The sequence below is a fragment of the Budorcas taxicolor genome, chromosome 2 (genome assembly GCF_023091745.1).
Source record: "Budorcas taxicolor isolate Tak-1 chromosome 2, Takin1.1, whole genome shotgun sequence".
In the NCBI taxonomy this organism is placed as follows: domain Eukaryota; kingdom Metazoa; phylum Chordata; class Mammalia; order Artiodactyla; family Bovidae; genus Budorcas; species Budorcas taxicolor.
The window spans coordinates 163,555,763-163,583,222 of NC_068911.1; the positions used below are offsets into that span (position 1 = coordinate 163,555,763).

The 27,460-nt window shown below is 46.5% G+C and overlaps 2 protein-coding genes across 2 annotated transcripts in view; both read left to right on the plus strand.

Moving 5' to 3' along the window:
* Positions 1-400, plus strand: part of PSMD1 (proteasome 26S subunit, non-ATPase 1) — an 83,745-nt gene extending 83,345 nt beyond the window's left edge. The window contains exon 25 of the mRNA XM_052657062.1: positions 84-400. The gene's annotated coding sequence lies outside the window, so the exon portion shown is untranslated. The remainder of the gene's footprint in view (positions 1-83) is intronic.
* A 21,938-nt stretch (positions 401-22,338) lies between these two features.
* ARMC9 (armadillo repeat containing 9) overlaps positions 22,339-27,460 on the plus strand; it is a 179,343-nt gene continuing 174,221 nt past the window's right edge. Inside the window, exons 1-2 of the mRNA XM_052664338.1 lie at positions 22,339-22,389; positions 26,697-26,822. Coding sequence (XP_052520298.1) covers positions 22,339-22,389; positions 26,697-26,822 — 177 coding nt within the window. The remainder of the gene's footprint in view (positions 22,390-26,696; positions 26,823-27,460) is intronic.

The window sequence follows — 27,460 nt, forward strand, 5'->3', positions numbered from 1 at the left end:
GGGTTTTTTGTTTTTGTTTTTGTTTTTTAATGTTTTTTTAAATTAAGAGTAACCCTAGCTTCTCCCTCTCCCCGCTACCCCAGGATCTTATTGCTCACCTGAAGAAGATTGTCCAGGCTCGTATTGGAAATGCCTGTGAGGAAATTTATGCTGAGACCTGCTATTCACTGCATGTATCATTGCCTCTGTGCTGACCTTGTCTGCAAGTCTTTGGTTGAAGAGATGGTATATGACTAGTGTTCTCTTTCACACAACTTGGTTTTCAAATAAATATATTAAGATCTTCAGATGGACAAGGACTTCTTGTTTGTTTTTCAGCCTGGATTGTAAATAAATGGATCAAATAATATTCTCCCCACCATGAAACCCCTGAACCCAAAGAGCTGAATCTGATTCCTGGGGTGAATAGGCATGACTTTAATATCAGTGAAGGAGTTAAACTATTTTATAAATTATTTGAAAAATAATGGGAAAAAAATAAAAACAACCACCTTTGTTTATTCAGTTCAGTTCATTTCAGTCGCTCAGTCGTGTCCGTCTCTTCACAACCCCATGGACCACAGCACACCAGACTTCCCTGTCCATCACCAACTCCTAGAGTTTATTCAAACTCATGTCCATTGACTTGGTGATGGCATCCAACCATCTCATCCTCTGTCGTCCCCTTCTCCTCCTGCCTTTAATCTTTCCGAGCATTAGGGTCTTTTCCAGTGAGTCAGCTCTTCACATGAGGTGGCCAAAGTATTGGAGTTTCAGCTTCAACATCAGTCCTTCTAGTGAACACCCAGGACTGATTTCCTTTAGGATGGACTGCTTGGATCTCCTTGCAGTTCAAGGGACTCTCAAGAGTCTTCTCCAACACCACAGTTCAAAAGCATCAATTCTTTGGTGCTCAGCTTTCTTTATAGTTGAACTCTCCCATCCATACATGACCACTGGAAAAACCATAGCCTTGACGAGATGGACCTTTGTTGGCAAAGTAATGTCTCTTTTTAATATGCTGTCTAGGATGGTCATAGCTTTTCTTCCGGAGGTAAACACCTCCTGGCTGCAGTCACCATCTGCAGTGATTTTGGAGCCCAAGAAAATAAAGTTAGCCACTGTTTCCACTGTTTCCCCATCCATTTGCCATGAAGTGATGGGACCAGATGCCATGATCTTAGTTTTCTGAATGTTGAGCTTTAAGACAACTTTTTTACTCTCTTTCACTTTCATCAGGAGGCTCTTTAGTTCTTCACTTGCTGCCATAAGGGTGGTGTCATCTGCATATCTGAGGTTATTGATATTTCTCCCAACAATCTTGATTCCCACTTGGGCTTCATCCAGCCCAGCGTTTCTCATGATGTACTATGCATATAAGTTAAATAAGCGGAGTGACAGTATACAGCCTTGATGTACTCCTTTTCTTATTAGGAACCAGTCTGTTGTTCCAAGTCCAGTTCTAACTGTTGCTTCCTGACCTGCATACAGATTTCTCAAGAGGCAGGTCAGGTGGTCTGGGATTCCCATCTCTTGAAGAATTTTTCACAGTTTATTGTGATCCACACAGTCAAAGGCTTTGGCATAGTCAATAAAGCAGAAATAGATGTTTTTCTGGAACTCTTGATTTTTCAATGATCCAGCAGATGTTGGCAATTTGATCTCTGGTTCCTCTGCCTTTTCTAAAACCAGCTTGAACATCTGGAAGTTCATGGTTCATGTATTGCTGAAGCCTGGCTTGGAGAATTTTGAGCATTACTTTACTAGCGTGTGAGATGAGTGCAATTGTGTGGTAGTTTGAGCATTCTTTGGCCTTTCTTTGGGATTGGAATGAAAACTGATGTTTTCCAGTCCTGTGGCCACTGCTGAGTTTTCCAAATTTGCTGGCATATTGAGTGCAGCACTTTCACAGCATCATCTTTTAGGATCTGAAATAGCTCAACTGGAATTCCTTCACCTCCACTAGCTTTGTTCGTAGTGATGCTTCCTAAGGCCCACTTGACTTCACATTCCAGGATGTCTGTCTCTAGGTGAGTGATCACACCATCATGATTATCTGGGTCGTGAAGATCTTTTTTGTACAGTTCTTCTGTGTATTCTTGCCACCTCTTCTTAATATCTTCTGCTTCTGTTAGGTCCATACCATTTCTGTTCTTTATCGAGCTCATCTTTGCATGACATGTTCCCTTGGTATCTCTAATTTTGAAGAGATCTCTAGTCTTTCCCATTCTGTTGTTTTCCTCTATTTCTTTGCATTGATCGCTGAGGAAGGCTTTCTTATCTCTTCTTGCTATTCTTTGGAACTCTGCATTCAAATGGGTATATCTTTCCTTTTCTCCTTTGCTTTTCGCTTCTCTTCTTTTCACAGCTATTCATAAGGCCTCCTCAGGCAGCCATTTTGCTTTTTTGCATTTCTTTTTCTTGGGGGTGGTCTTGAGCCCTGTCTCCTGTACAATGTCACAAACCTCCGTCCATAGTTCATAGGCACTCTGTCTATCAGATCTAGGCCCTTAAATCTATTTCTCACTTCTACTGTATAATTGTAAGGGATTTGATTTAGGTCATACCTGAATGGTCTAGTGGTTTTCCCTACTTTCTTCAATTTAAATCTGAAATTGGCAATAAGGAGTTCATGATCTGAGCCACAGTCAGCTCCCAGTCTTGTTTTTGCTGACCGTATAGAGCTTCTCCATCTTTGGTTGCAAAGAATATAATCAGTCTGATTTCATTGTTGGCTATCTGGTGATGTCCATGTGTAGAGTCTTCTCTTGTGTTGTTGGAAGAACGTGTTTGCTATGATTAGTGTGTTCTCTTGACAAAACTCTATTAGGCTTTGCCCTGCTTCATTCTGTACTCCAAGGCCAAATTTGCCTGTTACTCCAGGTGTTTCTTGACTTCCTACTTTTGCATTCCAGTCCCCTGTAATGAAAAGGACATCTTTATTGGGTGTTAGTTTTAAAAGGTCTTGTAGGCCTTCATAGAACCGTTCAGCTTCTTCAGCGTTACTGGTCGGGGCGTAGACTTGGATTACTGTGATACTGAATGGTTTGCCTTGGAAACGAACAGGGATCATTCTGTTGTTTTTGAGATGGTATCCAAGTACTACATTTCGGACTCTTGTTGACTATGATGGCTACTCCATTTCTTCTAAGGGATTCCTGCCCGCAGTAGTAGATACAATGGTCATCTGAGTTAAATTCACCCATTCCAGTCCATTTTAGTTTGCTGATTCCTAGAATGTCGACGTTAACTCTTGCCATCTCTTGTTTGACCACTTCCAATTTGCCTTGATTCATGGACCTAACATTCCAGGTTCCCATGCAATATTGCTCTTTACAGCATCAGACCTTGCTTCTATCACCAGTCACATTCACAAATGGGTGTTGCTTTTGCTTTGGCTCTGTCTCTTCCTTCTTTCTGGAGTTATTTCTCCACTGATCTCCAGTAGCATATTGGGCACCTACCAACCTGGGGAGTTCATCTTTCAGTGTCCTATCTTTTTGCCTTTTCATACTGTTCATGGGGGTTCTCAAGGCAAGAATACTGAAGTGATTTGCCATTCCCTTCTCCAGTAAGACAGTAGGTGCTGAGAGAGGTTATCAGAGGGAAGATAGACTGAAACCACAATCATAGAAAACTAACCAGTCTAATCACATGGACCACAGCCTTGTCTCACTTGATGAAACGAAGCCATGCTGTGTAGGGCCACCCAAGACGGACGGGTCTTGGTGGAGAGTTCTGACAAAATGTGGTCCGCTGGAGAAGGGAATGGCAAACCACTTCAGTATTCTTGCCTTGAGAACCCTTGTTTATTACTCCAAGAATTCTCTGCATTTTTATTAATGGGATTGAGGGTGTAGAGTGCTGTTCAGTTACTGAGGAAGTCCCTTTAATGATCCAAGGGAAATGAAGTCTACTTAGGCAGCTCAGAAGCTTTTTTTTTTAAATAAGCTTTACTTCTTGTTTCCTGCCTTTGACCCTGTTATGGACAATAGGTATAAATTAATTTAACCACAAGACCTAATTGTGTACCCTTTTTTCCTTCTTTTCTGACCTTTTTTCCCCATGTTTCTTTTTTAAGTTGAGATATAATTTAAATGTAATAAAAAATGCAGACATTTGTTCTGTAGGGTTTTTTGTGCCTTGACCTTCAATCATTAAAGTAGGTAGTTTCCAACATTTATACATAAAAGATTCCTTACTCCAGCCTTGATTTTTTCACTTTGTAATTTAAGATGTAGCCTCCTGCATCTAAGGAGAAGAAAATTAATCTTAGAGGAAACTAACTCCTGGATTGATCAGCAGTGTCCCTTCATCCATCGCAGCTCTACTGTTAGGTCTAGGTCTAAAGATTATTGATCCCAAAGGATGGCTCTACTCACTGGTTAATTTCATTGTTTCCCCTCCTTCGTAAATTTCTTGTTTCCTCAATATCAGATGATTTCTATAAAAGAGATGATCTCATTTCCTAGCCTCTCATTAGCTATATCCTTCCTCTTCAAGGTCTTAACATTGCTTGCATTTCAGACAGTTAGCTCTACCATTTCCCATAATATATGAAATGTTTAAAGAAACAGAAGTCTCTCAGTGATGTCACTGTCCAAAATTGAGTAGTCTGGGAAGAGTGGTACATTCACTGGTCTCTGGCCAGTTAATAAATTCTTTCTAAAATAGTGGGTTGCTCCCTGAAGGAGCAGTCAGCACCAGTTCCTGGTAAGCAGTGCCATTTAGAATTTGTTATCTTGGTCTTAAATCTTAAGGTGACAACTTTGAAAAATGCAAGCTGTTGAGAGAAAATGCCTACTTGAGTCAGACTGTAATGAGATGGTATCTCTTTTCCTGATTCCCCCCCCCCCCCCCACCGCCCCTAGATTTCCTAACATACTCATAGCATTGAGATAACCAAGGTGCAGAGAAATCTAAAGTGAAATAGAATAGAGTGAAACAAGGTTCTGTATGAAGATGGACAGGAGCTAGAATTGATACATTCAGTAGAAGAAACAGAAGCGAGAGTGGCAGTGGTTACTCTCGGGTGATGTTCGTGTGGACACTGATTCAGAGTTAAAGGCAAGGGGGTGCACATCCAGCCACTCTCTGGGCCTCCCCACTTGGCTGCCTCACAGGCACCAAAAACCATGTAAGCAAACCATGTGCAGCCTCTTCTCCCCCTTGAGGGGCATGGGAACCCCTCCATCTAGTGATCCAACCAGAAACCCAGAAAGGCTTCACCCTTGACTCAACGTTTACCCTCTCAAACATCTCTCCACTTCACCGACCCTCCTTCCCCACTGTTCACTACCCTTCAAGTACTTACCTGTCCTTCTGCCTCCAGACTTGCCCAGTATTGCCCCTGCTGTCCTCATTTACTGGCTCCACATTTGTCTTGCTTACCATTACAACCCTAGTACACAGTGTGTAATCATATATCCTTGGACTCTAATTGTTAGAATCGTGAGAGCTACAACTGAGCTCTAAGAACAACTGGGACAGAACCCCTGAGCACAAGGGAGGAGACTGATTCAAACATCCTCTCGTGTATCTCCTGCAATGGCTAAACTACTAAGAACTTTTCCAGTAAAACCTCTTCAAGGTTTTACTCTTGAAGAACCTTGGCTTTTCTTTATGTGTACATGTAAGATAATGTGTCTGCAGTCTCTAACTGGCATGAGATGATGATAAGTGAACTTGGGCAAAGAAGTTTTCATGACTTTGTCTCAGTCCTCTCCCCAACCTCCTTATTAACCGCATCATAAATGAGATGACACTTCAGCTTTTCACAGAAAATCCCTTAGAAGGTCCTAAGCTCAATTGTTTCTGGCGCTCAAGTTTTTTTTTCCACCCTCTCATTTTTTACAGTGAAGAGCTGGAAGGGAGGGCCCTATCCAAACCAAACTGTGTAATGGGAAGACTATAGACCCTGACTTCAGACTTTGGTTCAGATCCAGATCTCATTCCTTAATGGTTTCTTCCTTTGTACAGAGGAAAGTAATGTTTACCTCAAGGTTGTGGGATTAGATGTTAATGGCTAATTATTAAGTGCTTGCTACATGCTAGATATCAAGAAATCACATATATTGACCTATGCTTCACAACCACCTTGTGAGGTAGATGCTATTATGTTGAGATAATGTATCTAGGTTAAAGAACCTAGCACTAAGCAGGTATTCACTACTTTTTAGTTGAATCAGAATGGTGTGATCTATCCCTCATTTTACACATGAAGACACTCAAAAGAGTGAAGTCGACATCAAGCGCCATTTTTACAGTTGTGTTTCCAGTTCATCTTTCCACAAAGCAGGTCTCTGGCCTATTTGTGTTATGAGCTTATTTGATCCAAAGGCAGCAGACCTCCTAATAGCCATTTCTCTGCTCTTTCTACATCCATACTCTGCTCCAAGTCTCTGTCTTCTTCCATTCTCCTAAACCAGTGTGCCTTTTAAGAAAGAGATTGTCAACAAAAGCATTATTTCCAGGTACCCATTCGCTGTACTTCACGGCCAACTGTTGATGGGCATTTCCCATCTGCTTGCTGGGATCTGGGCAGTCCTTTCTTTGGTGGTGCATGCGTTCAGTGATTGTCAAGTCAGTGAGTTGTTTATGTGTAATAAAATTGCATCCAGCAGATAATTACCTTCAAAGATCTTGGGCATTACACAGAGCTGGGACCTGGCAAGTGGTTGGACAGAGATAAAGAGTTTCCCACCAAGCCGTGTTCCCATGACCTGGTGTGAGCAGCCTCTGACTCATGCTGTGATATTCTCTCAGAAGCCCTGGTTTATGTTCTAAAGATTTAAGAGGTTTACATGCATCCCAGGCTTTCTGCTTATGCTGGGTATGAACCAACCCCTCCAAAACAACGAATAAACATATTCCTTTCTTTGTTCTTCGATTAGAAGCCTGGTGGAGTTCCTCACTTCCACCTCACTGCTAGCCCCAGTAATCAGTCTCTCCTCTGAGCAGCTCCCAGGCACGTATGACACATGGTTGGCAGGCGATTCGTTGTTCTTGAGTGATTTCCTGTGTGTATGAGATTTTTACTGACCAGCCAGCTTATAAATAAGCTCTTTAAGGGCAAGTTCCAACATATCTCCCAAAGTCCCTGTCGCAGTGTTTGAGACAGCATGCTTACTTGCTTCAGACTAAATAAGTGGTTTTCTGAGGAGACTTTACAAATAACTGAGGAAAGAAGAGAATCGAAAAGCAAGGGAAAAGGGAAAGATATACCCAACTGAATGCAGAGTTCCAGAGAATAGTAAGGAGAGATGAGAAGTCTTCTTAAATGATCAGTGCAAAGAAATAGAGGAAAACAATAGCTTCTGTGTGCTAGGCACTCTGTTCAGCACATTATTTTATTCAGATGACCATTTTCAACCCTTACAATTCTAAATGTTACTGTCCCTGTTTTACAAAAAAATGAGACTTCGAGAGGATGAGGGTATCTAGTAAGTCATGAGAATGGAATTCAAACCCAGGTCTGTCTGACTACAAAACCTGTATCTTTTGGGTTTGCTTTTGCTTATTTATTTGCTTTTGCTCATTACTCTTGAGAGTCCCTTGGACTGCTCAGAGATCAAACCAGTCAATCCTAAAGGAAATCAACCCTGAATATTCATTGGAAGGACTGATGCTGAAGCTGAAGCTCCAATACTTTGGCTGCCTGATGTAGAGCCAACTCGTTGAAAAAGACCCTGATGCTGGGAAAGAGTGAGGACAGGAGGAGAAGGGAACAACAGAGGATGAGATGGTTGGATGGCATCACCCACTCGATGGACGTGAGTCTGAGCAAGCTCCAGGAGTTGGTGATGGACAGGGAGGCCTGGCGTGCTGCAGTCCATGAGGTCGCAAAGAGTCAGAGACAACTTAGCGACTGAACAACAGTTGCTTATTTTAGCCACTATGGCAGTGGCTAAGCTCAATTCAAGTCCAACTCAGAAATCACTTTAGCCAGCACTCAGGTGATCCTCATAAAGGTAATCCTGATAAAGGTGATCCTGAGACCACACTGAGAAACACTCCTACACAAAGGGGCCTCCAGAGCTGGGTCCCCTTGCTGTTTAGATGGGGTGTGGACACAGGGCTAGTCAGGATCCCAGAACCCCTCCAACCACACAGCCATCTGCAAAACCCTCCTTAGAAGACATATGTCTCTAGAGGCAAGGCAGGACACACTGGAGGCAGAATTACTCCCCAAAGGAAAGGCCCCCAGAACCCAAAGTGGCAGAAAGTGGGAGTGCTATCCTGCCGGGGCCACTTGGACAGGTCCCACTTGTAGTACATGTGATACCTGGCACCAGGCCTGCTGGCCCCGTACCGTCTCCAGAATACACTACCTTCACCGTGGCGACTGCTGCTCGCCAGCAAAATGAACTTTGGATTTGTCTAACAACATATTCAGAGAAGGTAATGGCACCCCACTTCAGTACTCTTGCCTGGGAAATCCCGTGGACGGAGGAGCCTGGTAGGCTGCAGTCCACGGGGTCGCTAAGAGTCAGACACGACTGAGCGACTTCCCTTTCACTTTTCACTTCCATGCACTGGAGAAGGAAATGGCAACCCACTCCAGTGTTCTTGCCTGGAGAATCCCAGGAACAGAGGAGCCTGGTGGGCTGCCCTCTCTGGGGTCGCACAGAGTCGGACACGACTGATGCGACTTAGCAGCAGCAGCAGAAGCAACAGCATATTTAAAGAGATGCTATGCTCTCTTACCCAGAGCCCTGCGGTGGGCATACTGAGGAGTTGAGAGAGCTAGCAGGGGCAGTCACAATGTACCCAACCAGGGCCCCCAACCTGACATCCTCTGTGGCTTAAAGTGACCCAGCAAGATCCAAATGCATCGCCTTGCCTGAGCAGACAGTGCCTGTGAGCGGCTGCCAAACAGTCAGTCCTTGTCTGGAAACTTCAGGCCCCAAGCCAGCCCCACAGAGGCCTGGACACAGGTGCCTCGTCCTTTCCACTCTGCAGTGTTCTCTGGAGGCTGTGTTGAGTCTAGGAAGATCTCAGCCAGCAGCAAGGTAAACCATGCTCCGGGGTCAAACAGGGGCAGCAAGGCCAAACTCCCCATCAGCAGGCAAGCGTGTCTGCCAGAGCCAGCAGGGCAGAGGCCCAGGAAAAAATAATTTCATTTTTCTTAAAATAATTTGATCAACATATATTTGCAATTCAAATAGTCTTTATGGGAAAAATGAACAAGTTGTTAAACTACCTTACATTTATTCCACGGCTTAGAAATGCTTTTATTTTTAATGGCAGTAATAGGGTCGGATGATGGAGGCGCCATAATCTTCTTAGTGCTCTGAGTCTCTATTTATTTTATTTATTTATTTACTTACTTGGCTGCAACAATGGGTCATAGTTGAGGATCTATAGCTGAGGCATGTGGAATCTAATTCCTGGACCAGGGTTTGAACGAGGGCCCCTACATTGGGAAGGTGGAGTCTTAGCCACTGGACCACCAGGGAAGTTCCTAGAACCTTTAAGTCTCCTAATTCATTCCAAACAGGAACATGTAACCTATGCTTAGTCCCTCCACATTCTCAAGCCACTGGTTCAAGACAAAGTCACACTCTGCAGTGGGACTGACACTAATTGTTGTTACTGTTCAGTCACTGAGTCATGTCCAACTCTTGTGACCCCATGAACTGCAGCATACCAGGCTACCCTGTTCTTCACTGTCTCCTAGAGCTTGCTCAAACTCATGTCCATTGAGTTGGTGATGCCATCCAACCATCTCATCCTCTGTCGTCCCCTTCTCCTCCTGCCCTCAGTCTTTCCCAGCATCAGGGTCTTTTCCAATGAGTCAGTTCTTCCCATCAGGTGCCAGAGTATTAGAGCTTCAACTTTAGCATCAGTCCTTCCAGTGAATATTCAGGGTTGATTTCCTTTAGGATTGACTGGTTTGATCTCCTTGCTGTCCAAGGGGCTCTCAAGAGTCTTCTCCAGCACAACAGTTCGAAAGCATCAGTTCTTCAGTGCTCAGCCTTCTTTATGGTCCAATTCTCACAACCATACATGACTGCTGGAAAAACCATAGCTTTGACTATGTGGACTGTCTAGGTTTGTCACAGCTTTTCTTCCAAAGAGCAAGCGTCTTTTAATTTCATGGCTGCGGTCACCATCTTCAGTGATTTGGGAGCCCAGGAAAAGAAAATCTGTCAATGTTGCCCATAGGGAACATGGAAAAGCATTGTTTGTGGGGGCAAAGCCAGTGTGACTAAACAAATTGTGGAAATTAAATCCATAGATGACTGGATGTAGCTCACATTTCTCTACCACATTAGAGAAGGTCCAAGTTGCTCATTCCCTCCTGTATTCACTCATTTTCCAGTGAGCTTCTGTAATGTTTGCAGGCCAGAACCATCTGCCTTCCTTCTGGGAACTGTATGTGCCTTTATTTTTCCCTGAGGGAAACGGTGATGTCCTAGCTCAGCCTGGCTGCTTGCCATCACTCTTATCCTGCAGGCCTTGGTGACAGGCTCAGGGAAGAACACAGGGTCTGTCAGGACAATCCGAGCCAGTAAGACCAATTCTGGAACCTCCTTTCCCACCCCTGGGAACCACTCTCTCTTCTACCTCTGACGTGACCCAGAGCTGAGCCTTGCTGCACACGAAGCCTGAATACAATGTCAACCCAGAGGAACCTGAACTCAGAAGGGATCCAAAGCATCACACAAGCTCCAAATCCAGCTGGACCTCCACTCCAGACTAGGAAGTGCCATGAGTGACAGATTCTCTTCTTTGCTTAAACAAAACACAGGGCACTTAGAGTTGAATTTTTGGAGTTTGATACCAAAAGATTACTTCAAGAGGGACTGTTGAAGAGGGGTGCTACGGCTAAACTGTGTCCCCTCAAAGTTCATATGTGGACGTCCTAACCACCAGTACCTCAGCATATCTCCACATGTCTGTGGAGATGGGGCCTCTCAAGAGGTAGTTAAGTTAAAATGAATTCGTATGGACGGGCCCTAATCCTATGACTGGTGTCCTTGCAAGAGGGCATGAGGGCATGAGGGCACAGACAACACACAGGTCAAAGGCAAATATGTAAGGACAAGCAAGAGGGCAGCCACCTGCAATCCGAGGAGAGAGGCCTCAGAAGAAACCAACCTGCTGACACTTGATCTCAAGTTTCCAGCCTCCAGACTGTGATACATTTCTGAGGTTTAAGTCACCTGGTCTCTAGTGTTTTGTATGGCAGCCCGAGAAAACTAATGCAGGGGCTCTACCAGGGGACCACTGAGGTGACTGAATGGGGCGGGGATAAGGGGGAGGGTGTCACTGCAGCCACCCACCAGCGAGTCTTGAATGAAGGAGGAGACAAGCGATAAGGACATGGATCTGAGAGAAAGTTTAGGCCAAACTGACACAGCTTGGTCACTGGCTATGATGAAGTGAGGGTAGGGATATCGAGCTTCTTGCTGGAGCCAGATGGCACCGTGTCCTTCAGGGGAGGGAGGGAAGCCAGAGGCACTAAGTGGTGACCGTGAACTTTCCCTGTTTGTCCTCACGTGCCTCATGCCTCTCCGCACAGCAGGTTATTAGCTCCTCAGGCCCAGCTTGGTGGATCCGTTCATCTCCCCTCTACCCTCACAGCCTGCAACCAGGCTTCTCAGGACAGGATCCTATTGCCCCCAGAAGGAAAGCATGTCTCATATTGGTGGGGTGCAGGCATTTTTAATTCCCACTTGATCGGCCTTCCCTGGAGGCTCAGACGGTAAAGACTGTGTCTGCAATGCTGGTGACCCAGGTTCGATCCCTGGGTTGGGAAGATTCCATGGAGAGAGGAGCCTGGCTGGCTACAATCCAGGGGGTCATAAAGATTCGGACACAACTGAGCGACTTTGACTTCACTTCAGGATTGGGGACCACAACAGTGTTTCTGGTGGGAGCCCACCATGCTGGACATCCCACTAAGTGCAGCTGGAGCAGCACTGGGCTCTGTCTGATCTGGAAATTTCCTGAGCTGTTCATCACCTTGAACTACCCAGTCAAAAAGTTTCACCACAGCAATGGCCTGAGGCCATGTGTACCAGACTGCTTTGTGTCCTCCCGTGTGGTCAGCACAAGCTCATATATGAAAATAAAAGCTCCTTTAAATATACACTGCTTTCCTTTTAGTTCTTTCTATTATGGTGAGGGCATTATAATGATCATTTTAAAATCAGGTGGGTAAGTAGGTTATATTATCTGGGGCTTTCATTTCAGGGTAGGAAAGAGGCTATTATTACAAAGCATGTTAGAGAAGAGAGCCTGAGAAGGTGAAGGAGACTCACCAACCAGAGTGGCGCCTCAGACTCAGTGGAGAGGCCCCCAAGGCCTCCCAGCCAGGGTATTCCCTGAGGCCAGGCCTCTGCACAGCCTCTACCCTATAAGGCCATGTGTGGGCTGAGCAAGCAGAGAAAATAAATGGGCTCCCCTAGCAGGCGCCTGCAGCTCTCACAGCTTCCTGGAGGGGAGAGAAGGGGGGCTAGGGTGAGTTAAGGGCACAGCAGCCTCTCAGAGATCCCCTTCTGCCCCCCAGAGGGCTTGGGCTGCACCATGCCCCGCTGACGCTTCTGATTAAAGGATCCAGAGTGAGCCTCACTCCACACCTTCAAGTGCAAGTAAAGAATGTTACCTTGTCTGCAGCCCCTGACTTCCTCCAGACAGGTACACACACACTTCCACAATACACAGTGAAAAAGTGTTAGACACACAGTTGTGTACGACTCTTCGTGGTCCCATGGACTGTAACCTCCCAGGCTCCCCTGTCCATGGGATTATCCTGACCAGAATACTGGAGTGGGTTGCCATGCCCTTCTTCAGGGGATCTTCCCAATCCAGGGATTGAATCCAGGTCTCCTGCACTGCAGGCAGATTCTTTATCATCTGAACCACCAGGGCAGCCCATAAAACAGGGCTTTATAAAATGTGAGTCAGAACAGACCAGAATCCTGCAGGCTCTCGGAACAAGGATTGAGGAGGGGGAGGGCAGATAGAGAAAACTGTCTTTGTCTTGGTTCCTGCCCAAACCTGTGTTCTGGGTTCAGCACTGCTGCAGGAAATGGCAAAAGACCTGGGCAGTTGTGTGGCCACAGCTCGCCTGGCCTGAGACCTGGCCTTCCGGAAACCTGGACAGCCTTGACACAAGGGGGTTCTGAGCAAGGCCTGGACACTGTGGGCAGCAGGGCCGCGGGTGCACCACCATCCAGAATGACCCCTGGATACAGCAGTGGGTCAGCCAGCACCCCAAGACTAGCACTCAGCCCCCTTTGAAGGCCGAGCACTGCTCCTCTCATCTGCTCCTCACCCGCCCTAACCCCAAAGGGCTTATCTGAGTATTTCTTCCAAATAAATCCAGTGCTCAGCCTACGAGAAAATCTGGAGAAAGAAATTTCCTTCCTCTCCATCCACATGGCCTCCGTCACCCTCCTAGCCCAGCCTTGGTTGTTGGGCTTCACCGCTCACAGCCCAGCTGGGAAACCTTGAAACAGAGCAGTTCCCCCGCTCCGCATCCACTGCCACCAGGCCCAGAGCAAAGGTGCGGCTGCATCTAAAGGGCTCCAGCTTCCAGCCGGGAGCTGAAGGGATGGATGGAGACCCCCTTCACAACAGGAGGGCCCCTCCCAGGGACTTCTCTCACTCTAGAGTTTTCTCCTGTGATCCCGCCGACTCCAGAGCCTGTGGCCAATGCAGTATTCCCAAAGACCCGTGAGTCTGAGATGGGACCCGGCTGCTAGAGGCTGGCCAGCGATCCAAGCCTCAGACTGTTTTGCAGCGTTTGATGAAGGACCCTTCCGGTCTTTCCTGGATGTGCCCAGTCCCTGGGGGGCTGACATCTAGCCCTGTCGGCTGACCTCTGTCAGGACTATCCCAGACCCTCAGCTGGGCCATATTTGCCTGAACCCGAAGGATGGAAGGGGTTCATATCATTTTTCCTGGACAGCTTCTCAGGCCCTCCTGAGAGCTGGGGCTGCACACACTCAAGGTGGGGTGGGGGTGCATTAACTCTATTTACCAGAAACTTCTGAGCCTGGACCAGATGCTGCCACACTGTAGCTACTCCGACATCTCTGCCCACTTCAGGGATCTTGGCAGGCCCTCCAGGGAGGAGGAGGAGAAGGCCACTCCCCTGTCGCAGGGGGAGGGAGGAGGAGGAGGTCACAGAGCTGGATGGGGGCAGTCTCCATGTCCCCCCCTCCCTTCCCTCCTGCTAGAGAGCTCCACCTCAAGCCTCAGGGGTGGGCAGGGAGGCTGGGAGGGAGCCAGGTTTGCCCAGAGAGCCCTCGGGAGTCCAGACTCTTCCCTGTGAGGAAAGGAATCAACTGGAACATGGCCAGCAAAGCAGCAGCCCTTACCCTAAACACAGAGGGGTTTTACAGAGTCAAGGGCAGGGGCAGGAGAGAGGGGAAACAAACCCTCGGGCCCCCAGACTCCAGGGAGAGTGCTCTCACAGGGCTCTGCTCATTGTTCTCCCTGGCTCTCTGCCCAGGTCATCACCGCTCCCGGGCCCATGTCACAGGCCCCACCACAGGGAGACCTGGCTTCCAGTCCCAGCCCCACACAGTGGTGGTGGCAGAGCAGAGAGGACAGAAGCCAAGAGCTGAAGGCCCTCCTTCAAGCTCCATCCCCGGCAGGCCAGCTCCACCCGACTTCCCTGTGACCAGAGCCCCAGAGGCCGGGAGGAGAAGGGAGCCGGGGAAGTCTGTCGGCTCAAGCTGCTTTGAGATGGGTTTCTGTCCCTGGACGTGAAGGAGCCTTTTGCTTCCCTGGTGCCACTTTGTCAGGAGTTGAGGAGGGAGGAGAAGGGACAGGGCGGGACCAGAGAGCCTTGGTGATGGGGGAGGTGGGCGTGGGCCTCGGCTGGGCTGCCTCGACCCCCGCCCCGCCCCCTACTCCCGCCCCCTTCCCCCCTCCACCCGCACCCCCAGTGTCTGTGCCCGACTTCCTTCCCAAGGTCACAGCTGTGGGCGGTCCTGGGAGGAAAACAGTGATGCCCGGGCCACGGGTGGGGAACTGCCTCCGCTCCCGAGCGCCGGTGATTTCTGGGAACCTCTCTGCCCGGCTGGCACAGCCAGAGTCCAGGTTCCAGGAAATGGCCGTGTTGGGGGAGGCAGGGTACGCCTAGGGCCAGGCCGGAGCCGAATTGTCGCCGGGGCGGAGTCGGGCTCAGGACCGAAGGCTGCTGTCTTAAGCTCTCCCCAGGACCGGCGCTGACCCCATCCTTCCCAGGCCCAAGGTCGCTGTAGTGACCATCCCCCCGCATCAAGATGGGGGTCACTGGGTGAAAACGCCGTGGACCCCTTGCTCGGTGCTTCTTGGGGCGGAGGGGCTGCGGGGGTGACCACGGCTCCACCCGGTCCCCGCGCGGGACGGGTTGCGGGGGAGGAGGTGGGGCGATGTCTGCGCGGCTTCCTGGGCGGGGCGGGCTGCGGCCTGGTTGCTCCGCTAATAGATTTATCCCCGCTGAGCAGCGGTCGCAGATCTGGCCTTGCAGTGCCCTGCTCTCCCTGCTGTGGCCGGGGGGCGGGGCGGGGGAGGGACGGGGCGCGGGGTGGGGCGGACACTCCCTCCTGACCCCGCCCAGCGGGACGCACACTTGGAGTGCCCACCCGTCCCCATCGCCTAGATTACTGGGCGCCACCCCTAGGGTTACTGATTTGGCAAATCTGGTGGGACCTGAGAGTGTGCGTTTCCAACAAGCTCCGAGATGCTCCTGTGGCAGCTGCTCTGGGGACCCCCGTCCTCCCAGATTCTTTCCTTAGGGGCCATAGATTCACTTTTGGCTTCAAATGTCTATTAGCAGTAAAAGAGTTCACCCAAGAGCAGAACAGGAGTTCTTCCTCCTACCCCTGACCTCAGGCTCATTTGAGCTCAGGGGACATTCATTACAGGTGGGGAGAAAGGTAATAAGGGAGATTTACTGTTACTACCTGCAACATCTATCATCATGAATTATTCTTTATATGTATTTGGTTTTTATATTTATTTATCTGTTTGGCTATGCTGGGTCTTAGTTGCAGAGTGCAGGAGCTTTGGTTATGACATGCAAACTGTTAGTTACATCAGGCCGGATCTAACAGTTCCCTGACCAGGGATGGAACCCAGGCCCCCTGCATTGTGAGCCTGGAGTCTTAGCCACTGGACTAGCATGGAAGTCCCTGTTTTGTTTGTTTGTTTTTTACTGTTACAGTTAACTGTTTGTTTAGGAGCTGGGTTGTCACTTTGTCTCATACACACCCTTCAAGTCGACATACAGGTCTCACCGTGAAATCATAAAGTTGGTTTGGAGGAAGTGAGCCAGTGTTTAGGCTGAGACAATGAGGTCAGGAAATGCTTGGTGACAGGGTCGGCCACAGAACTAAAGAGGTTCCCTGTGAGCCACGTCTCGCTGGCCCTTAGGATGTGTCCACCTGCAAGCCAAGTGCAGTCACTGTAGCATCTACTCTCAGGTTCAAACCAACATACCACCTTCTGTGCGCACATCATGTGCCTTACAATGAGTGTTTTAAACTTGCTTAGAAACGAGTTTTCAGTTCAGCTCAGTCGTGTCCGACTCTTTGCAACCCCATGAATCGCAGCATGCCAGGCCTCCCTGTCCATCACCAACTCCCGGAGTTCACTCAGACTCACGTCCATCGAGTCTGTGATGCCATCCAGCCATCTCATCCTCAGTCGTCCCCTTCTCATCCTGCCCCCAATCCCTCCCAGCATCAAAGTCTTCTCCAAGGAGTCAACTCTTCTCATGAGGTGTCCAAAGTACTGGAGTTTCAGCTTCAGCATCATTCCTTCCAAAGAAATCCCAGGGCTGATCTCCTTCAGAATGGACTGGTTGGATCTCCTGGCAGTCCAAGGGACTCTCAAGAGTCTTCTCCAACACCACAGTCATAGCCTTGACTAGACGGACCTTTGTTGGCAAAGTAATGTGTCTGCTTTTCAATATGCTATCTAGCTTGGTCATAACTTTTCTTCCTAAAAATCATGTCTGTACCTAGGAACACCATTGCTGAGAATGGCCTGAGGATTTCTTGCAGGAGCTGACTTGCTTTGCAATGATCTTGGATCCAGGTCCGCCATTTGGGAAGGTCATTTGAAGGCCTGCATCTTTTTACCAACCTCATCTAGGCCACAGAACTATTGGGGGTGGCTGCTTCCCTGGTGGCTCAGTGGTAAAGAATCCACCTGCCAATGCAGGAGACACAAGTTCGATTCCTGATCCGGGAAGATCCCACATGCTGTGAAGCAACTAAGCCTGGGTGTCACAACTATTGAACCCGTGCTCTAGAGCCTCGGAGCTGCAAACACTGAGCCCACGTGCCGCAACTACTGAAACCAGTGACCTGGAGCTTGTACTTCGCAAACAGTAAAAGCCACTGCAATGAGAAGCCCCTGCGTGGCAACTAGAGAGCAGGACCCGCTTGCTGCAATTACAGAAAAGCCCACACAGCAAAGAAGACCCACCACAGCTAAATAAACAAATACATAAATAAAATTAATTTTTAAAAGATCATTAAAAAAATGTAGTGTCTCAACTGAAAAAAAAAAAAAAAAACCTATGTGACTCACACCCCTGGGTCAGGGAGAGGAAGGACAGCACTTGAGGCCAGGGTGGATGCTCTGGTCTCCCTCATTTTCCTACTTCCCTGCTCCCCTGCCTATAGACAGCTCTCCTGGGGGGATGTACATTCCCACCCCGCTGTGCTCTCCTTCCAAGAAACCAAGCAGCTCTTGGGCGACCCAAGACCCAGTTCTTCTATTTCTACATGGGCTCTGAGCAAAGAAGACAGGTGGCTCTGAAGTGTGTGGGCTCTGGCTGCTCGCCGTTCAAATGCCAATAAAGAGGCCAGGCTGGTGGAAAGGAAAGTTTGCTTTAATTCAGGGCAGACATCTGTCCAAAGGCAGATTCCCCGCTACCCCCAACAGGCAGGAGCTTTTATAGACATACGGAAACAGCACAGTCATCTCTAACAGTCATCTTCAAATTGGTCATCAGTGATCTGACCAGTGTGATCTTGGTTGTTTTGGGTATGGTTAATCTTCAGTTTTAAGGTCCATTTGTTCCCATTTCTTTGGGGCCAATTCTCAGAACTGTGGCAGCTCCTGTCCTGGGTATAGTCTGGTCATCATGTAGTCAACTTCTCTACCTGGTGTTCTGGCATCTATAATACAGCTCACAGCATATCGCTCAGAATATTATCTATAGCCCTTGAGAAAGAACTAAAGGTCCTTGACTATGCTTAATGACTACATTAGTATTATTTGGTCTCCTTTGCTTGTTTTCCTTTGTTTTCACATGTTCTCATTTCTCTGATTAAACTTATTCTTTGACTGAAGTTTTCCACAGACAAAAGGCAGGCAGAGGACATGGACGGGGGAGGGGGTGGTCAAAGACCATAGGGTCCTACTGTTTCATGGAAACTTCAGAGCCACCTGTCTTCTTGGTTCAGAGTCCACGTGGTATAGTTCTTCTGTGTATTCTTGTGTGAGTGCAAAGTTGCTTCAGTTGTGTCCGACTCTTTATGACCCTATGGACTGTAGCCTGCCAGGCTCCTTTGTCCATCGGATTCTCCAGGCTAGAATACTGGAGTGGATTGCTATGCTCTCTGCCACGGAATCTTCCAGACCCAGGGATCGAAACTGCATCTCTTACATCTCCTGCATTGGCAGGCAGGTTCTCTTCCACTAGTTGCCACCTTTTAATCTCTTCTGCTTCTGTTAGGTCCTTACCATTTCTGTCCTTTATTGTGCCCATCTTTGCATGAAATGTTCCTTTGGTATCTCCAATTTTCTTGGAGATCTCTATCCTTCCCATTCTGTTATTTTCCTCTATTTCCCTGCAAGAAAAGATAAGAAAGCCTTCTTAACAGAACAACGCAAGGAAATAGGATTGCCATATTTAGCAAATGAAAATACAAGACAATATAATGTCCTGTATGCACAATTAAATAAGGCAATATTGGGGATATACTTATAGTAAAAACTCACCAGAAATTAAAGCTTAATTGGTTGTCCTGTATTTTGTCTGGCAACCCCAGAACAGAATAAGCTGATAATAAATATGAACTTTCATCATGAACAGAGAGATTTATTTTCAATTCATACTACCAGGAAGGGTGTCTCTTCCTGCTAAATACAACCTTTACTTTGAAAACAATCTCAGACCTCAAGAGAGCACTGGCAAGCCTGGGTCCTGGGGAGATGACCACAAAACATCGCAGGGCTTCTTCAAAGCCAAGCTCATTTACCTTCTCCACGCTTTTTTCCTAGTCTCTGGCCTGTGTGGTTTCCACCTTCTTGGGGATGTACACATGTGAGATCTGGCCTGCAGTGCCTGGAAGGGAGGGATTTTCTCCATCTCCAGCCACCTCCCCAGCATCCAGCCCAGAGAGAGACTCACAGGTCCTTCTTCAGTGCTGATGAACTTCAGTTCAAAAGCACCACGTGCAAGGTGAGGGCAGATTTGCGATCCTGTTTCATTTTTACAAACCTACATTTCACGTGGGGGAAAAACAGTTTCTCTAAATTCCTGGAAACTGCTGCAGTGGGGTGGAATTCTAGTGCCTGGAGCTTTAAGGCAGATCTTGGGCTACATTTTTGGTTCCAAGGCAGCTCCAAAATCACTGCAGATGGTGATTGCAGCCATGAAATTAAAAGAAACTTGTTCCTTGGAAGAAAAGTTATGACCAACCTAGATAGCATATTAAAAAGCAGAGATATTACTTTGCCAACAAAGGTCCGTCTAGTCAAGGCTATGGTTTTTCCAGTAGTCATGTATGGATGTGATTGTTGGACTATAAAGAAAGCTGAGTGCTGAAGAATTGATGCTTTTGAACTGTGGTGTTGGAGAAGACTCTTGCGAGTCCCTTGGACTGCAAGATCCCACCAATCTATCCTAAAGGAAATCAGTCCTGAATATTCATTGGAAGGACTGATGCTGAAGCTGAAACTCCAATACCTTGGCCACCTGATACAAAGAACTGACTTATTTGCAAAGATACTGATGCTGGGAAAGATTGAGGGCAGGAGGAGAAGGGGACCACAGAGGAAGAGATGGTTGGATGGCATCACCGACTCAATGGACATGAGTTTGAGTAAACTCCAGGAGTTCGCGATGGACAGGGAGGCCTGGCGTGCTGCAGTCCAAGAGTCGACACGACAGAGCAACTGAGCAGAACTGAACTGAAGGCGGCTCCTCTGGAATGGGAATAACGACGCCCATCTATTTCCATTCACACCACACTGCAATCTCTTGCCAGTTTATTTTCCAGCCTGATTGGGCTTATCCGCAGGGCCAGGCACAATATTTGTGGAAATGAGCCAGTGGGAAACTGGAAAGGAGGACGGGTAACTTGGCTCTGCAGCGCAACATCCACAGCCGTCACCGCTCCGCGATTCCCAACTTCACTTCGGACGCCTGTAAGCTTCGGAGCATAGCCTCCCAGGCTCCGCCTTTCCTCCCAGGATGCTCTGCACAGGTCGCGCCCCGTGATTGGCTGCTCTGCTTCACGTGGTGCCAGGCTGGCGGCGGTGGTTGCCGGGGCGACGGCTGGAGACGTGGAGGCCGGGCCAGGTAGGCGCGTGCGTCCGCTACGGAAAAACAGGTAAGTGCGTCCTCCCGCCCCGACGTTGCCGGGCGATCTCAGAGCCCGCCGTCCCCGGGCGAGGAGGAGTAATGATGGGCCCGAGGGCCGCGGCTCTCCTGAGCCCTCTTCCCAGAGGAAGACCCCGATGCGCCAACTCAGCAGCCGCAGCCGGATGCCCCGACTTTTCGCTTACTGTCCTGGGCTTTTTTTCTGGCGCGGGCCTGAGGCGGCTGCTCGGACATCCCGAGGACAGGCCAGCTGCTTGCCACAAGTAGTCCCCGATCTTTGCTCCAGTGAGCCGGACAAAGGGGGCCCCAGGTCGTCCAGTTGGGTAGTGGCGGCACGAGAGGGTGGCCTGGGGCTTTTAGATCCATCCCTTCCGTTATCCATCAGCCAACCTCTCTCCCCAGGCACCTAGGTTAAATCCAGATTTGTTCCAATCTAAGCAAAACCAGGATGCTTGCTATGCAAATTCCTCCTCCAGACAAATGCCTTAGTCTTACCTTTATTCAACTAGCTCGTAGGCCCTATATCCTTATCTATAGAAATTCCGAAGCTGCCACTGCAACCCTCAAAAGTGACTGAAGAAATTTTCTCTAGTTTTTGCATAAAGTAAAGCTGTGGTTCTCAAACTTGGAACGTGCATAAAAGTCATCGGGAGAGATTGTTTAAAGTAGTTTCTGGACATTATGTTCAGTAAGATCAGAGTGATGCTAAGAATTTTCATTTGCACAAGCATCCCAGGGGATTCTAATTCAGATGGTCCAGACTTTGGGGTAATACTGTGTAGTGGTTAATATCAGTGTGGATTTAAATTTCCACTTTGTCACTTATTAGTTGAGTTCTAGGGAACACCTCAACCTCCCTGGGCCTCAGTTGCCTCATCTGTAAAAGGAGAATACAAATAATATTCATCATTCAGGTTTATTGTGAAAATTAAATATGAAGTATTTTGCACATTGCCTGGCATACGATAGGTCCTCAGTAAGTGAGCCTATTATGATATAAAGGTGTACAGAAAATTCTGTACTTTTTAAGAATGTCAGGGTAATAGAACACCCAACGATGGCTCATGTTCACTGAGAGGTGATCATAACAGAATCTTATTCAGATGACGGTCATGAAAAACTCTGACAAAGTGATGTTTATTAAGCACAGAGGTCAGCCAGGTGAAGAAAGAGAGGGGAAAAATGTTGCAGGCAGAGAGAACAGTATGTGCAAAGGCCCTGAGATAGGAAGAAGCTTGATTCCCCCCTTCTAAGCAACCTCACATATTCACCCATTCTGGGGATTAGGACACAGGCAACTTTGGGGGCCATTATTCTGCCCACTACAGCTACCTTTCTTTAAAGTGATAATTTGTTTATGTATTTTTTGGTTCTGCTGAGTCTTCATTGCTGCGCAGGCTTTTCTCTGGTCGAGGAAGCAGGAGCTTCTGTTTGTTGGGGTGCTCAGGCTTCTCATTATGGCGGCTTCTCTCGTTGCACAGGCTCTGGGCACACGGGCCTCAGCAGTTGCAGCCCTCAGGCTTGGTATTTGCAGCCTCTGGAGTGCAGGGTGCATGGGCTTCAGCAGTTGTGGCTCGTGGGGTTAGTTGTTCCGTCGGGCGTGTGGAATCTTCCCAGACGAGATGGAACCTGTGTCCCCTATATTGGCGGGTGGGTACTTACCCATTGTACCACCAGGGAAGTCCCCTACAGCTCTCTTTTGTTAATTCACAGATGATTGAAATGAAAGCCTTTGTTTTATGTTTTTGCCTTGCAGAGATTTTTGCTGTGAGAATTAACAGTATCTGTTCAATATGGTAGACGTTCTGGCCCATGAATCAGAATTACTTGGACTAGTGAAAGAGGTATGTTTCACAAAACACAGGTCACAGAGAAAGAGATCTTGAAAACTTGTGACGCTTGTATTTTACAATGCAACAAATTCTATAATGCCTTGTAATGTTTATATCATTACATTACTGTTATCTATTTTCCATTTTATAATGTTCAGTGTGTTCATAATAAGCTGAAATCTTAAAGCTGCTTTTTAGACTTCCTTTAAAGAAAGTTATACAAGCAATACATGCTCGTGGTAAAAGATTCAAACAGTATAGAAGTGTAAACAGTGAATTCTCCTACTCTGCTCCTGTAGTGACCATTATTAATGGCTTAGTATATTACATTTCTAGACTTTTTTCTTTGAGTATTCAAAATATATTCACAGGACTATATAGTGTTTTTTACAAAATGTAATGATACCATGCACATTGTTCTGTAGCTTACCTTTTTTAAAGATTTATTTATTTTTAATTGATTGATAATTGCTTTACAATATTGGTTTGATTTCTGTCATATATTATTATGAATTAATCATAGATGTCCCCTCCCTCTTGAACTTCTCTCCCTGTAGCTTACCTTTTATCTGTAACAGTCATACAGTATAAACATCTTCCTGTGTTCTGCCTCAGACTTCTGAATACTGTAGAGTATTTCACTGAGTGGCTGTGTCATCATCTATTTAACTTGTTGCCTATGAATGGACCTTTATGTGCCCTACGCTGAAAGTTTTTGAGGGATAGGCCTAAGCCTTATGCTTTTTGATATTCTCTACAGCTTTTAGACGGCTTCCCAGGTGATTCTGCAGTAAAGAATCCACTTGCCAATCAGGAGACCTAGGTCGGGAAGATCCCCTTGAAAAGGAAATAAGAACCCACTCCAGTATTCTTGCCTGCGAAATCCCATGGACGAAGGAGCCTGGCAGGCTACAGTCCATGGGGTCACAAAGAATCAGACACCACTTAGTGACTAAACAACAATAGCTACTTTAATCCGGGGTCTGGCATAGAGTTGATGCTAAAGAAATGGTTGCTGCTGTTTTGGTGTGTGACTGGAGTGTCCATCAGGCATGTAGTCACACGTGAGGGACATGGCCCTGGAGCAGGAATGAGGCATCCACCATAGGGATGCAGCTTTGAAATTTGGTGTGATCATGAATAAATTTTCAGAGGCGTCACAGAAGAGGGTGGTGGACAGGGCCCAGAGAAATAGCCAGAGTGAGAGGAGGTGGAAACAGAGAAGTGTGACACAAACTGAGGAGACGGGCAGAGAAGTGGAGAGCAGCAGCAGTAGCCTGTGTCACTGCCATAAAGCTCTGTGTGTGCGTGTGTGTACACTCAGTCGTGTCTGACTCTTTGCCACCCCATGGACTGTAGCCAGGCTCTTCTGTCCATGACGTTTAAAGATGAAGGGTGATCCTTAGTGCCCGACTTACAGATCACAGATGGTGTTTCCCAGGTTTAATGACTTACCTTTCTTAGGGACAGGCATTATTTCTAATCCCTGTTGCAGGTAACAAATTCCCAGTGACCTACTAGACCCAAAGCCATCAAGCCTTCTGCCAATCACTTTTGCTTTTTTCAGGCTGCTGCACATATTATTTTCTTTTCTTTTTTTTCATTTTATTTTCTATTAATAATTATACTGAATCTTACAGCTCACATTTTCCTTCTAAAAGCACATTTATTTTATGTAAATGAACATTTTCTCCTCTGATCACAAGATGGTGGAGTAGAAGGATGTATGCTCATCTTCTCCTGTGAGAAACTAACCACTGAACAGCCATCAACAGGAGAATGTTGGATCCCACCAAAAAAAGACACCCAATGTCCGAGGACAAAGGAGAAGCCCTAACAAGATGGTAGGAGGGCTGAAATCACATTTAGAATCAAACCCCATACCCTCCAGAGCCACTTGAAGGGCTCAAACAAAATAAAACCTTTATACAGTGTGCAAAAACAAGACTAGGGGCTGACTATGGCTCAGATCATGAACTCCTTATTGCAAAATTCAGACTTAAATTGAAGAAAGTAGGGAAAACCACTATCCCATTCAGGTATGACCTAAATCAAATTCCTTACGATTATACAGTGGAAACAACAAATAGATTCAAGGTATTAGATCTAATAGACAGAGTGCCTGAAGAACTATGGATGGAGGTTAGTGACACTGTACAGGAGGTGGTGATCAAAACCATTCCCAAGAAGAAGAAATGCAAAAAGGCAAAATGGTTGTCTGAGGAGGCTTTACAAATCACTGAGAAAAGAAGAGAAGTAAAACGGAAAGGAGAAAAGGAAAGATACACCTGTCTGAATGCAGAGTTTCAAAAAATAGCAAGGAGAGATAAGAAAGCCTTCCCTAAGTGATCAATGCAAAGAAATAGAGGAAAACATTAGAATGAAAAAGACTAGCGATCTCGTCAAGAAAATTAGAGATACCAAGGGAACATTTCATGCAAAGATGGGCTCAGCAAAGGACAGAAATGGTATGGACCTAACAGAAGCAGAAGATAGTAAGAAGAGGTGGCAAGAATACACAGAAGAATACACTGTACAAAAAAGATCTTCATGACTCAGATAACCACGAGGGTGTGATCACTCACCTAGAGCCAGACATCCTGGAGTGTGAAGTCAGGTGAGCCTTAGGAAGCATCACTATGAACAAAGCTAGTGGAAGTGATGGAATTCCACTTGAGCTATTCCACATTCTAAAAGATGATGCTGTGAAAATGCTGCACTAAATATGCCAGCAAATTTGGAAAACTCAGAAGTGGCCACAGGACTGGAAAAGGTCAGTTTTCATTCTAATCCCAAAGAAAGGCAATGCTAAAGAATGTTCAAACTACCACACAGTTGCACTCATCTCACATCCTAGTAAAGTAATACTCAAAATCCTTCAAGCTAGTCTTCAACAGTACATGAACCGAGAACTTCCAGATGTTGAAGCTGGATTTAGAAAAGGCAGAGGAATCAGAGATCAAATTGCCAACAGCCATTGGATCATTGGATCAACAAGAGAATTCCAGAACACTTAGTTCTGCTTCACTGACTCCGCTAAAGCCTTTGATTGTGTGGATCACAACAAACTGGAAAATTCTTTAAGAGATGGGAATACCAGACCACCTTACCTGCCTCTTGAGAAATCTGTACGCAGGTCAAGAAGCAACAATTAGAACCGGACATGGAACAATGGACTGGTTCCAAATTGGGAAAGGAGTACATCAAAGTTGTATATTGTCACCCTGCTTATTTAACTTATATGCAAAGTACATCATGAGAAATGCCAGGCCGGATGAAGCACAAGCTGGAATCAAGATTGCCAGGAGAAATATCAATAACCTCAGATATGCAGATGACACCATTCATGGCAGAAAGCAAAGAGAAATTGAAGAGCCTCTTGATGAAAGAGAAAGAGGGGAGTGAAAAAGCTGGTTTAAAACTCAACATTCAAAAAACTAAGATCATGGCATCTGGTCCCATCACTTCATGGCAAATAGATGGGGAAGCAATGGAAACAGTGAGAGACTTCATTTTCTTGGGCTCCAAAATCACTGCAGATTGTACCTGCAGCCATGAAAGTAAAAGACTCTTGCTCCTTGTAAGAAAAACTATGTCAAACCTAGACAGCATATTAAAAAGCAGAGACATTAATTTACCAACAAAGGTCTGTCTAGTCAAAGCTATGGTTTTTCCAGTGGTCATGTATGGATGTGAGAGTTGGACCATAAAGAAACCTGAGCACCAAAGAATTGATGCTTCTGAACTGTGTTTTTGGAGAAGACTTTTGAGAGTCCCTTAGACTGCAAGATCAAACCAGTCAGTCTAAGGAAATCAGTCCCGAATATTCATTGGAGGGACTGATGCTGAAGCTGAAGCTTCAATACTTTGGCCACCTGATCCGAAGAACTGACTCATTGGTAACGACCCTGATGCTGGGAAAATTGAAGGCAGGAGGAGAAGGGAACGACAGAAGATGAGATGATTGGATGGCATCACCGACTCAATGGACATGAATTTGAGCCAACTCTGGGAGTTGGACATGGACAGGGAGGCCTGGCATGCTGCACTCTGTGGGGTCTCAAAGAGTCAGACCCGACTGAGTGACTGAACTGAACTGAAATGAACATTTTCTATGATACTGTCTTTCTAGGCCTTTAGTATGTATGTCAATAAGTAAATTCCTGATCCCACATTACTTCTCCAAAGATGACAGTTAATTAATCCCATTATATATTTGTGATAATATTGAGCTAGTACAATTACATCAAAGACAGTCACTTTGTTGATGTTAGAACAGAGAAATGTATGCTCATTTATGCTTTTTTTTTTTTTTACAGTATTTAGATTTTGCTGAATTTGAAGACACCTTGAAAACATTTTTGAAAGAATGCAAAATAAAAGGAAAACCATTATCTAAATCTACATGTGGCTCTTTAAGGGACCCCAAATCATTGAAATTCCAGGTAACATTTTACTTTTTTGATTTTCGTATGTGATCAAAATGCTCCCAACTTCTAAAATACGTCACCATTAGAGAAGGTTGGAATCATTTCTGGGGACCTGGGCAAAGCAACTTGTTAGATTGTGCCGACGTTTATGGATAAACAGGTGATATCATCTTCAAATCTCTGGAGAGATTTCACATCCTTTGTTGACTGACCTAGAAAATGAATGGCAACACAAGGTTTTTCCATACATATTTCTTGGTAAGAAGAAGAAACCACGCAATGCTTAAAAACAGAGACAAATGTGATCCCCACCCTGAGGAAATTTAAGTTCTTAATTCTAAGTACTGGGGACACTATGGTGAACAAAATAAAACAGAATATCGGCCCTCAGGGTGCTTGCCATCTAGTTTGGGGAGGTTGGAGGGGGCACGAACCATATACAGGGCAGCACCCTGTCAGAGGAAATCCTGGGTGGCTGGGAGCCCCTGGCGGTGGGCTGCAGAGGGCAGATATCAACTCTTAGGATCAGGAAGGACCTTGAAAGTCCTCATTTCAAGGACTTCCCTGGTGGTCCAGTGGTTAAGACTCTGTGCTCCCAATACAAGCGGCACGGGTTCAATCCTTCGTCAGGGAACTAAGATTCCACGTGTGCG